General features: G+C 47.2%; 1 protein-coding gene across 5 annotated transcripts in view; it reads left to right on the top strand.

Annotated features, from left to right (window-relative positions):
• The window catches only part of ZNF667 (zinc finger protein 667), a 36,943-nt gene that overhangs the window by 1,705 nt on the left and 20,347 nt on the right, over window positions 1–14,891 (top strand). For 2 of the 5 annotated variants that reach the window (XM_003809868.4, XM_034945727.4), the window contains exon 2: window positions 13,588–13,679. In XM_003809868.4, the coding sequence (XP_003809916.3) occupies window positions 13,647–13,679 (33 nt within the window). In that variant the 5' untranslated portion in view covers window positions 13,588–13,646. Of the gene's footprint in view, window positions 1–3,512; window positions 4,002–5,556; window positions 5,670–13,587; window positions 13,680–14,891 lie in introns of those variants that run through there. The other 3 variants (XM_055104343.2, XM_055104344.2, XM_034945728.4) reach the window with 3 other exon arrangements.

Raw genomic sequence — 14,891 nt, 5'->3', positions numbered from 1 at the left:
CTGTCCAGACCAGTGTTTCACAGCCTTGGCACTATGACATTTGGGGCCAGATAGTTTTTTGTTGGGAGGTGGGAGGGGGTGCTATTCTATGTATTATAGGATGTTGTGCAGCAACCCTGGGCTCTATTTACCAGGCCAGTAGCACACCGCGCCTCCCTCCGGGTTGTGACAAGCAAAAAAAAAAAAAATGTCTCCAGACACTGTCAGATGTCCCCTGCAGGGGCAAAATCACTCTGATTAAGAGGACCGTGATGCAAGCTCATGGACAGACCCAAGGCATGATGACAGGGAGAAGAGTAAGGGAGCTGGGGAAGGCGGGGAACGGAGAGATGATAAAAGGATAGTGTCCTGAGATGAGAAGAAAGGGCCTGCAGCCCGGGTAAGCTCCGAGATGCATTCATTCATTCAGCCAGTGAGTGCCTACCATGGATTGGGCACTGTGCTAGTCTCTCAACAAAACAGGCAAGGTTTTTACTCAGCTGGAACTTGCATTTAGTAGGAGAGACAAAAATAAAGTCTGTAATAGGTGCTGATAGGTACTTTGAAAAGTAAAGCAGGGTAAAGGGATTACAGGGTGTTGGCAGGTGTTCTTTTTAGAGTCAACATCCAGGTCTCCCATGGGCATTTTGGTCAACTCCAGAGCCAGGAAGGACCACCAGCAGTGACCCTTTGGTATCACTTGATTGGGGAATCTAAGAGTTTGACTTTGATCTTAACCAAAGACTTTTCTCTTCACTGAGGTCGGGACTTCAACAGAAAGAGGTCAGATCTCTAGCCCTGTCCTTGAGACTCTGAGACTCGAACGTTATTCTAAACGATGGCTTCATGTTACTCTCACCTTGGAATGCTTTATTTAAAAAAAGAAAAAAAAGGGCGGGTCAGACTCAATCCCCAGAGATTCTGATTTAATTGGTCTGGCATAGTGAACTGCCATCAGCTGTGACTATTTATTAGAAAGCTCCCAAGAGACTAATGTACGCACAGGGTTGAGAGCTACAGCTCTGAGTGCCTGCAGCTCAGGCTCCTTTGGGGCCTCTGGGAATGAGATAAATTGATTTGGAGGAGTCAGGGGGAGGATGCGAGTGACCTCTGCTTGGCTATCTTATCAAAAACAGTCCTCACAGCTGCACTTCCCTGCAGTAGGGGTATTCCTAGCCCCATCCTGCAAGTGAGGTAACCTAATGTGTTCCCGGGCAAAGTGGGGAAATGGCAGGCTAGACATGCATATGCATAGCCTGTGTTCTTCCTGTGACAGCTGTGCTGACGTCTTTGGAGAAATTGCCTACGTATGTCCCTGGCCTCTGGGGCTGGCAGGTTCAGGCCAGGAGTGATCTTTGAATATTTGACAGCTGGTACAGCAAAAGCTGGCTGGCCCAAAGGAGGCAATGAGGCTGTGGCAGTGCATTTAATGGCTGGTTTTCAGTATATCAGGACCCTCCCGCAATTCAATACCCAGCACAGCCCCCAAGGCTCAAAGGGGTGCCAGAGCAGGAGGGGAAGGCCCCTCAGTTATTTGCCTCAGAAGGGAGGCACAACCACGGTTCAGTAACTCTTTGAAGCATGTTCCCATCCAGGTTCCAGCCGTCCTCACCTCAGGAGGACGTAGCTTTGTGCCTTTCAAAGCCCTTTCTCATCTATCATCAGGGACTCAGAAGATGAGCCAGGTTTACAGCCCTGCCTTGATGCGGTATGTGCGATCCAGCCTTCTTTTATTTCATTCGTTGTTTTGAAGATGTAATTATACGTTCATGACACAAAACGCCAAAGCGGGTTTTGGATTTTTCCATACTCACACATATAACCTGGTTCCTTTCTTCAGGGACAGTCACTGCTACAAACTTTTTGTTTATCTTTCCAGAGCCTTTTCAAAGTCATGTATTTGTATACTATATTTTGTTTTTTTCTAAATGGCTTTTCTATGTTTTTGCCCTTATAATACCATTTTATCTTGGAGGTTTTTCAGCCTTGGCGCAGTTGATGTTTTGAACCAGATCCTTCTCTGCTCTGGAGGGCTGTCCTGTGCATTGCAGGATGGTGAGCAGCATCCCTGGCCTCCACTCACTAGGTGCCAGGGGCACCCCTACTCCCAGATGTGACAACCAAAAATAGCCTCAGACATTGCAGTTTTCCCATGGGGGGCAAAATTACCCCCAGTTAGGTATCACTATTATGGTTCTACTTTGTTTCTTTTAATATGTGGTGTCTCATTATATGCATGTAATATTCACTTAGCCATTTTCCTATTGATGGGCTGTTAGGTTGTTTCCAATCTCCTGATGGTGGTAGTAATAATGAAATTCTTAGCATTGGCCCTGCTTCCTGGCACCACTCTAAATGTGTTATGTATTTTGACTCATTTAATCTTCACCACAACCCTGTGAAGTCATTACTGTGTTTTGTCTCATCTTACATATGAGGAAGCTCAGGCCGGGAGAGGACACATAGAGTGTCTAAGTCCACACAGATAGCGGACGGCAGAGTTAAATACTGAACCTAGACAGCCTGCTGCAGGCCCACACCCTTACCCAAGGAAATGTACTGCCTCTTTCTATAAACTCTGCCATTGTGAATACCCTTGTGTGTCTCTCATTGTGCACATGTGCAAAGATGTCTGAAGACATGTACAGGAAATAAGGTTGCTGGATTAAAGAGTACAACAGGGGTAAAGAATGTGTATCTTCAGTCTTAAAGACATTGCCAAATTGCCCTCCATTGAAGTTACACCAATTTATCTCCTCCAGCACTGGATAAGAATTCTAATCTCAGCCTTTTTAGTGGGTCTCAGTCTTCGTTGGTCTCTTGGATGCTTGGTATATGGTTGACCCTTGAACAGTGCAGGGGTTAGTGTTACCAACCCCCTGTACTGTAGAAAATCCACATATAGTTTTGACTCCCCAAAGACTTAAGTACTAATAGTCTACTGGTCACCTTACTGACACCTAAGCAATAACCTACACAGTCTATTAACACATATTTTGTGTGTTACATGTATTGCATACTCTATTCTTACAATAAGCTAGAGAGAAGAAAATGTTATTAAGAAAATCATAAGGAAAATATATTTACTGTTCATGAAGTAGGAGTGGTTTTCATCGTCATGGCCTTCAAGTCGAGTAGGCTGAGGAGGAAGAGGAGGGGCTGGTCTTACTGTCTCAGAGGTGGAAGAGGTGGAGGAGCCAGAAGGGGGAGGCTGGAGAGGTAGGCACACTCAGTGTAACTTCTATTGAAAAAAATCTGCATATAAGTGGACCCTCACAATTCAAATAACATGGCTCAAGGGTCAACTGTATTGTGAGTTGAAAAGGAAAAGGAAGGCAAGCAATGACCATGTTCCAATTACCGAAGACATCACATGTAAATATCCTAACGGCAGAGGTGAGGTAGGTTTTCTTTACCCCATTGTATAGATGAGCAAACAGGCTTTGTGTAACTTTTTCACAGCCAGTAATTGGCAGAGGCAAGCTTTGAATCCAGGATTACCTAATATCAAACTGCTGTTCTTTCTTCCCCAGTAGTGCCGAGTTCCTTGAAGAAAATTATTTTATGGACAATGTATGAGTCTGTTTTCATGCTGCTGATAAAGACATACCCAGACTCACAGTTCTACGTGGCTGGGGAGGCCTCACAATCGTGATGGAAGGTGAAAGACACGTCTTACATGGCCACAGGGAGAATGAGAGTCCCCGTACAGAACCATCAGATCACATGAGACTTACTCACTGCCATGAGAACAGCATGGGGGAAACCGCCCCCATGATTCAGTTATCTCCCACCGGGTCCCTCCCACAACACGTGGAAATTATGGGAGCTATAATTCAAGATGAGATTTGAGTGGGGACACAGCCAGACCATATCAGACAAGAATCATCTTCTCAAATTTGGGGTGCGTGGCTGAGTGCACACACCTGTGAACACTGCGGGATGAATGCATTACAACTTCCTGGAACAAGTCATTTTACCTAAGTAATTGGAAGGGGAAAGCCAACTGATCTGCTTATCTGGTAAATCATTTAAAACATGATTTTTACATTAACACAAACCCAGATTTATTATGAAGTAATATGCACAAATGAACGTGTTTCAAAACAAGAAATGAAAAGAGTTTTCTGTTATGGGCAGCTGCTTTGGGATATATCTCAAACCATAGAAATAGGCATTAGCCCTCCTGTACTCTTCAGGGATATCTGCCCAAAGTTTAAGAATTCCCAGGCAAAGAATAGGGCTTTATTCTCAAAGGCCCTGCAGCAGTGGTGTGCTGGAGCTGGCACACCCAAGCCATTCAGCCCCATGCCAAGTGACATCAGTTCAATAGCTTACAACCTGCTGTGGTGGGAGTGTGTATTAGTCTGTTCTCACACTGCTATAAAGAAATATCCGAGACTGGTAATTTTTAAAGAAAAGTTTAATTGGCCCACGGTTCTGCAAGTTGTACAGGAAACATAGCAGCTTCAGGGAGGCGTCAGGAAACTTTTACTCATGGCAGAAGGCAAAGTGGGAGGAGGTGTCTTACATGGTGGGAGCAGGAGAAAGAGGCAGGGGGGTGGTGCTACACACTTCTAAACAACTGGATCTCATGAGAACTCTGTCACGAGAACAGCACCAAAGGGATGGTGCTCAACTATTCACGAAGGATCCACCCCCAAGATCCAGTCACCTCCCTCCAGGTCCCACTTCCAACATTGGGGATTACAATTAAACATGGGATTTGGATGGGGACACAGATGCAAACCATATCAGAGTATTTACTCCATGGAAGTTGTAAACACTATAAATCGCCCCTGCAGCAAGCTGCTTATTAAACATTCCCCAGCACACCGTTGTCCTAGGGTCTAACACAGCCCAGAATTCAGGTGTCCAGGATTCAGGGCAGGCCTCTTGGTCCCCATCTCTGTACGAAGGAAACCTCGCTCAGAAAAGTCAGAATCGAAGGCCAGTCTGCTCAGTTCGTCACCGAGCCCTCGCTCCTCAGTCTTAACATGATATACTCAAATTTTCCCCAACTCCTGTGGCCACTCTACTATGACATAAACATACATATGGGGATGTTTTCAGGAAGCATTTCTCCACACCGATGCCTCCCGTGCCCTGCCAGGGTGGATAGTGGACTCCTGCCCTGTGTGAGGAGTGCAAAGCGTGCGGCTTGTGGATAGGGCCTCAAATCCAGGCTCCATCAGTTAAAGCTCTGTGACAACAGGCGGGTCATCGTCCCTCTCTCATCCCTGCGATGGAAGATAAGGACCCTGGGTGGTTGATTTGCCATTCAAGGTTAAAGGAGATGGTGTGATGCATAGAAAGGAGCCAGCACAGCTTTCATTCTCATCGTCATTAACTGAGGAGGTGATGTTGCTCCAGGCATGGAGCACATTCAGCACACACACCTGAGCACGTGCGTAGAGCATGTGGGCTAAGGACCGTCAATGCGACCTTTTCCCAAACTCGCATCCCACAGAACTGGCCCCACCTGGCGCTTGTAACCTCAACAGCAATGGTGGTAAATAGAGTTTACCTTAACGGAGCACTGACTGATATGATCTCATCTCATCCTCCAGCAGCGCTTTGCCCTCCCTTTGCAGATGTAAAGACCCAGCAAGGTTCAGTAACTTGCCCAAGGTCACACAGCTGCACACATGAGAACATTGGTCAATGCATTGTCCGGTGGAGGACAAGAGGTAAAGCCAGAAGGCAAATGTGCTCACAATGGAATGTGTTTCCGCTGTGAAGAAGTGGCACCTGATACATGTGAAGGATACCCCTACCCCGGTTTAGTGGGTGAGGGAAGGCTCCTTGAAAAAGTGTTGGTAAAGAAAGTTAATATTTATTACAAAGCCATTCAGTCATTCAGTTAGCAAACACTTAAGCCCTTTCCGTGTGCTGGATGCTGATCTAAGGCACTTGGACTACAGAGTTGCCTGTCCTCAGGACGGTTGACAGTAAGCATAAGCAAATTCTGCAGCGAGTTACACCACGATAAGAGCTGCTGAAAAAAGAAATATCTGAACCAGCCGTGAAGGGTGGTGGGGGGCAGCTTGCATTATTAAATAGAATGGTTAGTGAGGCTTGCTGAGAAGGTGAGGTTTGAGCAGACTGAAGGAAGTGAGGTGGTGCTGTGGCAGCCCCTTCAGGGACTAGCAGGGAGGCACTGGCATGGGGGTGGGGGTGTAGGACCCGAACGTGATTCTTCATTCTTACAACTCCCTCCAGAAGTAGGTTCTGTATTGTCCCCAGTTGAGAGGTGAGGAAACTGTGGCACAGAGAGGTTCAGTGGCTTGCCCAGGGTAACACAGCTGATAGGAACACTTGCCACCCTCAGTCTGACCCCAGAGTGATGTGTTTACCACCACTGGGGGCCGCCTCACCCTTCCCTCTGACCCTGGCTAAAACAAGGCAGCACCCTGGGCTTCCTCAGCACGAGGGAGCTCTGGATGTGCGTGCGTGGGTGTGTGTGCACATGTGCAAGAGGGAGGCAGGCAGGGCTGATGTTTCAGGGCTCCTTTCTGCCTCTTGGAGTGGCCTCACAGGCCGGCTTCAGCAATCACCAGCCAACCTCTTCATCTCACCCTAGCCCTGTAATTCCCCTGAATTACAGATGTTTTCAGCACCAGGTCACTGACAAAACAAAAGAAGCCCATTTATTGGGCATGAGGACTGGAAGGAAATGGGGAAGGGTCACTGTGTTCATTTTCTCTTGCTGCTGTGACAAATTGCTGCAAACTTGGTGACTTCAAGCTACACTCATTTATTCTCTTACAGTCCTGAAAGGCAGAGCTACAGAGTCATGGCAGCAGGTGCTCCTTCATCTTCAAGGCCAGCAGCATAGCTTCCATCTTGCAATTTCTTTTTCTGTCTGACTCTGATCCTCCTGCCTCCCTTCTATAAAGAGGACCTTTGTAATTATGTTGAGCCCACTTGGGCAATCCAGGATTGTGCTATTGAGAAATAACTATTTAGCCTTTAGCCTGTTTCCTGGCATAAAACTCCTGAAATCTTACAATTTCCAAAGTGATGTCTGTGAACCCAAAATATCGGAGACAAGTCTCAGTCAATTTAGAAAGTTTATTTTGCCAAGGCTAAGGACACACCTGTGACACAGCCTCAGGAGGTCCTGACATGTGCCCAAGGTGGTCGGGGCACAGCTAGGTTTTATATGTTTTTGGGAGACATGAGACATCAGCCAGTATGTGTGAGATGTACATTGGTTTGGTCCGGAAAGGTGGGACAACTCGAAGCAAGGGCCCTGCCTTTCAGGTCATAGGTAGATGAGAGACAAACAGTTGCATTCCTTCGAGTCTCTGATGAGCCTTTCACTGAACACACAGTTTACATGTGACAGGAGGGTAGAGGAGTAGTCACTTATGCCTTAGTCTGGCTTAGTGAAATAGAGCAAAGGGAGCAATCAGATACGCATTTATCTCATGAGTTCTGTGTGTCCTCTGTCCAAAAAGAATTTTCTTTTGGGCATATTGTGAGGGAGGTATGTGGTTAGTAATAAAATGGGAGGCAGGTTTGCCTGAAGCAGTTCCCAGCTTGACTTCCCTTTGGCTTGGTGATTTTGGGGTCCAGAGATTTTGTTGTTTTTGAGACAGAGTCTCGCTCTGTCACCCAGGCTGCAGTGCAGTGGTGTGATCTTGGCTCACTGCAACCTTTGCCTCCCAGGTTCAAGTGATTCTCCTACCTCAGGCTCTCAGAGTAGCTGAGATTACAGGCATGTGCTAATTTATGTATTTTTAGTGGAGACAGGGTTTTCCCATTTTGGCCAGGCTGGTCTTGAACTACTGACCTCAAGTGATTTGCCCACCTCAGCCTCCCGAAGTGCTGGGATTACAGGTGTGAGGCACCGTGCCCTTTTCTTTTACATGTCTTTTGTATGCTAATGAGATGGCTGGTGGCTGGCAGCCCCTGGGTAGCTTCAGGATAGGGTTGGTCACCAGGAAGACCAAGGCAGGACTAGACAGTTGGGACGTTGAGCTCCACCCTTCAACCTCTGGGGAGGGGAGAAAGACTAAAGGTTAAGTTGATCACCAAGGGCCAGTAGTTTAATCTTGCCTGTGTAATGAAGCCACCATAAAAACTCAGAAGGACAGGGTTTGAAGAGCTTCTGGATAGCTGAACACATGGAGGTTCCTGGAGGGTTCCCAAGGAAGGCGTGGAAGCTCCACACCACCTCACACATACCTTGTATTTCTACACATTTCTTTCTCTGTATTCTTCGGAATAGCCTTCATAATCAACCAGTAAATGTCAGTATTTGCCTGAGTTCTGTAAGCTGCTTTAGCAAATTATTAATAATTGAACCCAAAAGGGGATTGTGGGAACCCCAACTTAAAGCCAGTCAGTCAAACATTCCTGAAGTCCAGACTTGCAACTGGTATCTGAAGGTGGGGCAGGTGGGGCAGTCTTGGGGGCTGAGACCTCAAGCTCTGGGATCTGATTCTGTCCCCAGGAACATAGTGTCAGAATTGAGTTGGAGGACACCCAGCTGGGGTCCGCTGCAGAAATGATTGCTTGCTTGGTGTGTGGGGAAAACTCCTCACACATGTGGTCATGGATTGTTGTGGTGTGACAGCAGAGGAAAAACGGTTTGCGTGTTTTCCATTTTCAGGATAATCTCCCCCGCCCCCAAGATCCTTAACTTCATCACATCTGCAAAGTTCCTTTTGCTGTGTAAGGTGCCATATTCATGGGTTCTGAAGATGAGGATGTCCATATCTTTGGGGGGGTGGCCATAACTCTGGTCTACCACAGTCACTAATGCCCCCAGTGCCCTCATTCCCCCCCACCCCATTCCCAGGCAGATGAAGTCAAGTATTCCCCTTAGCCTGATGTGGCCGGCATGGCACACAGTGCTGATTAGTGGCCCCTCCTGGACCATGGCTCACCTGCATGGGACCCCGCCCCTTCTTGCCCAGTGAGTGTTGCTGGAAAAGAGGGTCCCAATCCAGACCATAAGAGAGGGTTCTTGGATCTTGCACAGGAAGGAATTCAGGGTGAGTCACAGAGCACAGTGAAAGAAGCAAGTTTATTGGAAACTACTCTGTTACAGAGTAGGGTGTTCTCAGAAAGCAGGAGAAGGAATGGGAAACTGTAAGGAGCTGTCATTAAACCTGGAATGTGCAGATGCACTCACTAAAGGTAGGGCTATTTGTGCTATCAATGACCATTCATCCTTCAGCCTAAGTCTGGTCATTGATGTTATCTCTGAGTAAAGGGGGCTGCACTCTCAGGACATCTGGACATTCTGCAGGCTTGGTGGGAGATGTTCTGTGTGTCTATAAATTTTCTGTAATTGTAATAGGTGGTCAGCTCAGGATGTGGCTACTTTCATACTGTAAGCATTAACCTTATAGCAGGGGCCTTGTGAGCGCCTAGCTACTCACTTTAAGACAGAGTCACTCTAGTCATGTTTTATTAAACCAGAGGCCTGGTAACCAGGGGTCCCTCTAACAAGAGCACCAGAGAAGTGGGGTGTGGCTCAGGGCACCATCCTGAGGGGCTGGAAAGCCACACCTCCAGCTGCCTCCCATTGGGGCCAGGACATTGATCATGTGCCCACCTCAACTCCATCTGTTGCAGAATGACTGTTCGCTGGATCCTCATTCTAAGGCTGATACAGCTGAGGGGTGTGATAGAGTGGGGGTTACCTCTTACTGGCTTATGTTTCGGAGTCTGCAGGGCCACCTCCCAGGTTCCAGAATTCTCGAGGGCCTCCCAGGACCCAACCTGTAGTCATGCTCACAGCTAATGATTTATTACAGCCAAAAAATGCAGAGCAGTATCAGCAAAGGGAAGGGTGCACAGAGCAGAGCCTGGGGAAGCCAGGGCCAGGCTCCCCGTAGTCCTCTCCCAGTGCAGTCCTGAGTGACATACTAATTCCCTTAGTAACGAGTTAGAACAACACATGCGAGGTGCTGTCTACACAGCATGCCCATTAGAGACTCAGTGTCCACATTTGTTATTGTGAGCTGGTTACGTCGGCATCCTCTGGTTGGCAGATAACAAAATTGCAGACTCCCAGGAGGAAAGCAGGGGTTCAACATAAGACGTAAATTGTATGCTCCCTGCACAACACAGTGAAGCTGAAGGTATTCTTAACAATCAGGAAAAGTTTTATATCCATGTAGGGAATGGTCTCCCAGCCAGGTCCTTAGATGCCAGCCTGGGGCTGACCCTGCACACAGGCCTCTTGGGAGAGCAGCCTTAAGCCTGCCCTGCTGGTCTTCTCTGCTCAGCTTGTTTCCTCTGACATGGGCAGAGGGGAGGGTGCCACACAGTATGGTTAAGAGCCAGGCATTTGGGGCAAATGTCTAGGTTTGAACCCTGGCTCTGCCACTGGTCTACCTTATGACGTTGGGCAAGTGATTCCTTCCTCTCTGTGCTTCCACCTTCCCATCTGGAAAACGGCGTCAGAACTGGACTTGCCACCAGATGTGAGAATTGAAATGATAATCCTCAGTGTTGCTTAGCACGTGGAACATTTATTCATCTTGTTAATAATTCATCTTAGTATTCATATTCTTACTACAACTTCATCCTACAAAGAGAGAAATGTAATAATACAAGCATTCTTCTGCCTAGCTTCTCTTAAATAGGACAAGGCCATCTTAGGATCCATGTTTTGTATCAAAACATATCCGTTACCTAACTCTGAACTCAAGCCTGATGGCCTTGGATTTATTTATCTTCTTCTACCTCCACCCCTACGGGGACGAAACAAACATCTGTAGAGGGAACATCCATTATTTCCATTTTCCAGGCTGTATCCTGCTGTACTTTTTTCATTACAAAGTCACAAAAAGCTTTTGGGGATATTTCTGCTGTTGTTGGCAGCAGGGTATGACGATGGCATTCTTTGGAGGCGTGTGCTGGAACATTTAGGGATGAACTGTCATTCTACAACTTTCAGACAACTGCCTTTTTATAAAAAAGGGTAGGAAAAATGTTAACATTTGGTGAAGAGTAATTAGGCATTCGTTGTATCATTTTCTCAAGATGTCAAGCTTTCCACAGTAAGGGAAGTGAAAAGTATGTCCCCATTTCTGTCCTCTCCAAAGACAAATGTGGAGGGCCAGGGAATGGCTGCAGCAGAACTGTGTCTCTGGGATGGGGTTTCAGCACACTGAGGATTTGGTTGAGTTAGTCAACAAGTGTTTATTGAGCACCTGCTCTGTGCTAGGTAGGTTCTCAGCCCTGGGAGTAGAGCGGTGAACAAAACAAAGTCTCTGCTTTCCAGCCTAGATCATTGTGTGTGTTTAGGGAGTGGGGAGGTACTACCCACATAAACACCCACATAAACAAGCTGTTTTCAGAAAGCGGTAAGTGCTATGTGGAAAATGGGGCAATACAATAAGAGAGCATGCGGCAGCACTGCCCCACAGAAACATGATGTGAGGCTGATAATTTTACATTTTCCAGAGGCTACATTGAAAAGGATAAAAAGCAACACATTTATCATTAAAGTTAATTTTGTTTTGTTTTGCTTTGTTTTTGAGACAGGGTCTCACTCTGCTACCCAGGCTGGACTGCAGTGGCATGATCTTGGCCCACCTCAACCTCTGCCTCCCAGGCTCAAGCAATCCTCCCATCTCAGCCTCCCAAGTAGCTAGGACTACAGGCACACACCACCACACTCAGCTAATTTTTTAATGTTTTATAGAGACAGGGTCTCACTGCATTGCTCAGGTTGCTCTCAAACTCTTAGGCTCAGGTGATCCTCCTGCATCAGCCTCAAAGCATTGGGACTGCAGGCATGAGCCACTGTGCCTGGCCCATTAAAGTTAATTTTAATAACATTTAACTGACTATATCAAAATATTAACATTTCAACATGTAGCCAATATAAACAGTTATCAATGAAATAGTTATTTTTTCATACTGATAGTTTACATTTTTTCATACTGAGTCTTTGAAATCTGATACAAATTTTATACACACGGTCCATCTAGACCCTTAATTTTCAGTGGAGATACCTGATCTGTACTTAATTTCATAAAACCTTTGGAAAAGCAGAGTCACATACCCGAGTTGTTCCAGACATACTTTAAAGTTTTACGGTAACCAAATTGAGTATCAGTTTTTCATTTTAAATTTACAGTAAATTTTAATAATTTTAGCAATAATTTTAAATTTTATTTTATTATTGTTTTAATAGTGAATAGATTGGAATGAAAATGAGTTCCAGGCTGGGCACAGTTGCTCATGTCTGTAATCCCAGCACTTTGGAAGGCCTAGGCGGGCTGATTGCTTGAGCCCAGGAGTTTGAGACCAGCCTGGGCAACATGGCAAAACTCTGTCTCTGAAAAATACAAAAATTAGCTGAGTGTGGTGGCGGGTGCCTGTGGTCCCAGCTACTTGGAAGGCTGAGGTGGGAGGATCGCTTGAGCTGGGGAGGTTGAGGCTGCAGTGAGCCAAGATCACACCACTGCATTCCCGCCTGGGCAACAGAGCAAGACCCTGTCTCAAAAGAAAAAAAAAGGGAAGAAAATGAGTTCCTCAGTTCCGCTAGTCTTATTTCCCGTGCTCAGTTTTCATATGTGGCTAGTGGCATTCACACTGGACAGCATAGGTATAGACTGATACAGGGCAGAGATTCTTTGAGATGGGTGGATAGAGGGGCCCTCTTGAGGAGGCGATCTGACCACATCTTCCTTCCTCCACTCCACCCACCCTAGTCATGCCACCAACATCTTCCCCGGATTTCTGCAAAGCTACCTAGTGAGTTCTGTCCTCACTCCTGCTCCCTCTTCTAACACACAGTTTACCCACCATATAGACATGCCACAAATTTTTGTTAAATGTTGTCTGATGGTGTCACTCCCCTGCTCAGCTCCCCCTCCTCGCCCAGTGATGTCACACTTGAGATCAAATCCCAGCTGCTCAGCACCCCCTTCATGATCCGGCCCCTTCTGCCTTAGCCCACCCTCCCCGCCGCACTCACTCTGCCTCAGTACACAGACCTTGCTCTCCTCACACCTAGCCTGCGCCCGCCCACGACGCTGGCACCTGCTGTGCCTCTACCTGGAATGCTCTTCCCCTAGCACCCACATGGCTCATGCTCTCCTATTTAGACCTCAGCTCAATGTGACCTCCTCAGAGACACCTTCCCTGACCATTCCACGACTCTAACTCCTGCCCTGGCCTGTTTATTATTCATAGCAATGACCATGACCATCATTGTGCTTTATATGGACTTGCTTTCCCTACTGGAATGTAAGGTGCTTGGGAGCCGGCACTCTTCCACTCTAACTCACTGCTCTCTCCCCAGTACCTGGGACAGCTGGACACCCAGTAGGTGCTCAGTAAATACTTGTCAGATGGATGGCCAGAGGTCTGTACAGTCCTTATTTGCCTCCTGACCAAGAACCTGCTATGATCTTAGGCACAAAAAGGGTTGGCCGTGCCCTTCCCTGACCGTGAGCAGGTGAGGGGCGACAGGAATGCGCCAGGTGTTCTGACATCTGTGTGTGTGTGTGCACGTGCATATGTGTGCATGTGTGTCGTGTGTGTGTGTGTCTCCAGGTTAGGTAGGGGCCTGTGGACTCTGGCACTGCCCAAAAGGCCCAGTTGGCCTCATGACCTGTCTTCTCCCCACAGCCCTGCCTTACCAGCTCTGTGCCCATCTCTCAGTGTGGACTCTAAAGGGGGAGGAAAGGATGCCTTCTGCACGGGGGAAATCCAAATCCAAGGTAAGTGGCAATTCCTCTTCCTTCCGGAACACCCCATTGTGTCTTGTGAGATGTGGACCATTTGCTTTCCTTCCATGGAGACTTGTTGCCTGTTGGAGATCCATCCAACACCTAGTCCTTGGTTTTCTCCCGTTGCCATGGGGGATGAGAACCTGAGAAGGGCCCAGCAGCCAGGAAACTGCCCAGCGAGCCTCTCTCCATTCCCAGTGTGCACATGGCCACTGGCCTGTTTGTTCAGCATTCCCAGGGGCTTTGCCAGTGCCAGGAGAAATGCCCTCCCCAGGAGAAATGTCCTCCGTGGAGGAAGATGAGAGCCACTGTGATTTCTCAGCATGGAGATTTGATGAATGCCCAGGTGGGGCCTGCAGTAGCAGAGGGGACTTGACATGTGCTCTGGAGTTAGTCTTGTTGTGTGGTTTTGTTTCTCCTTGTAAAACCCATATTTACATGGAGGAAATCTCTTTAACTAAGGTCCCAAGACTAAAAGGCACCACATAGCCCTGCTATTCCATTGACTGCACTGGTGCAGGCAGTGAGGTTGTATGTGTAGCCTCCTGTGGTCAGCATGCTCCACGACTGTCAATCATTGAGTGGTTTTTACAACAGGCATCTCAAATGCAGTTTCCCATAACAAGCGTGTTTGCTTTCAGTTGGGTGTATTAGTTGCCCCTTGCTGCTGTAACAGATTAGCTGCAAACTTGGCAGCTCAAAACAGCATGTGTTTATTATCATGCAGTTTTGTGGTTGGCGTCCAGGCACAACATGGTTTAGCTGGGTCATCTGCTTTGGAGTTCACAGGGCTGAAATCAAGGTGTCAGCCGGCTGTGTTCTCATTTGGGGCTCAGGTCCTCTTCCAGACTTGCTGGTTATTGGCCAGATTCAGTTCCTTCCTACACTTTCCACCTGACCCTCATTTTTCATCTTCAATACAGCAAAAACCAATAACCAACTGGCCAGGTCAAGTCCAAGATAATCTGCCAAGGTCAAGTGATCAGTAACCTTGATTATACCCTCAAAGAACCTTTTGTCATGTGTAACATATTCACATGTTTCTTGGAGAGCAAGTGGTTAGGAGATTAAATCGGGAGCTGTCTGGGCTGAACACTAGCTTCTCCATTTACTAGCTGTGAGACCTGCAGTAAGTTTTCTCATCTCTCTGGGCCTCAGTTTCCTCATCTGTAACATACTGTGATTCCGCTGACAGTGCCTCTA

This window comes from Pan paniscus, chromosome 20 (assembly GCF_029289425.2).
Source record: "Pan paniscus chromosome 20, NHGRI_mPanPan1-v2.0_pri, whole genome shotgun sequence".
In the NCBI taxonomy this organism is placed as follows: domain Eukaryota; kingdom Metazoa; phylum Chordata; class Mammalia; order Primates; family Hominidae; genus Pan; species Pan paniscus.
The sequence above is the reverse complement of the archived record's forward strand: the minus strand, read 5'-3'. Positions and strand labels throughout refer to the sequence as shown.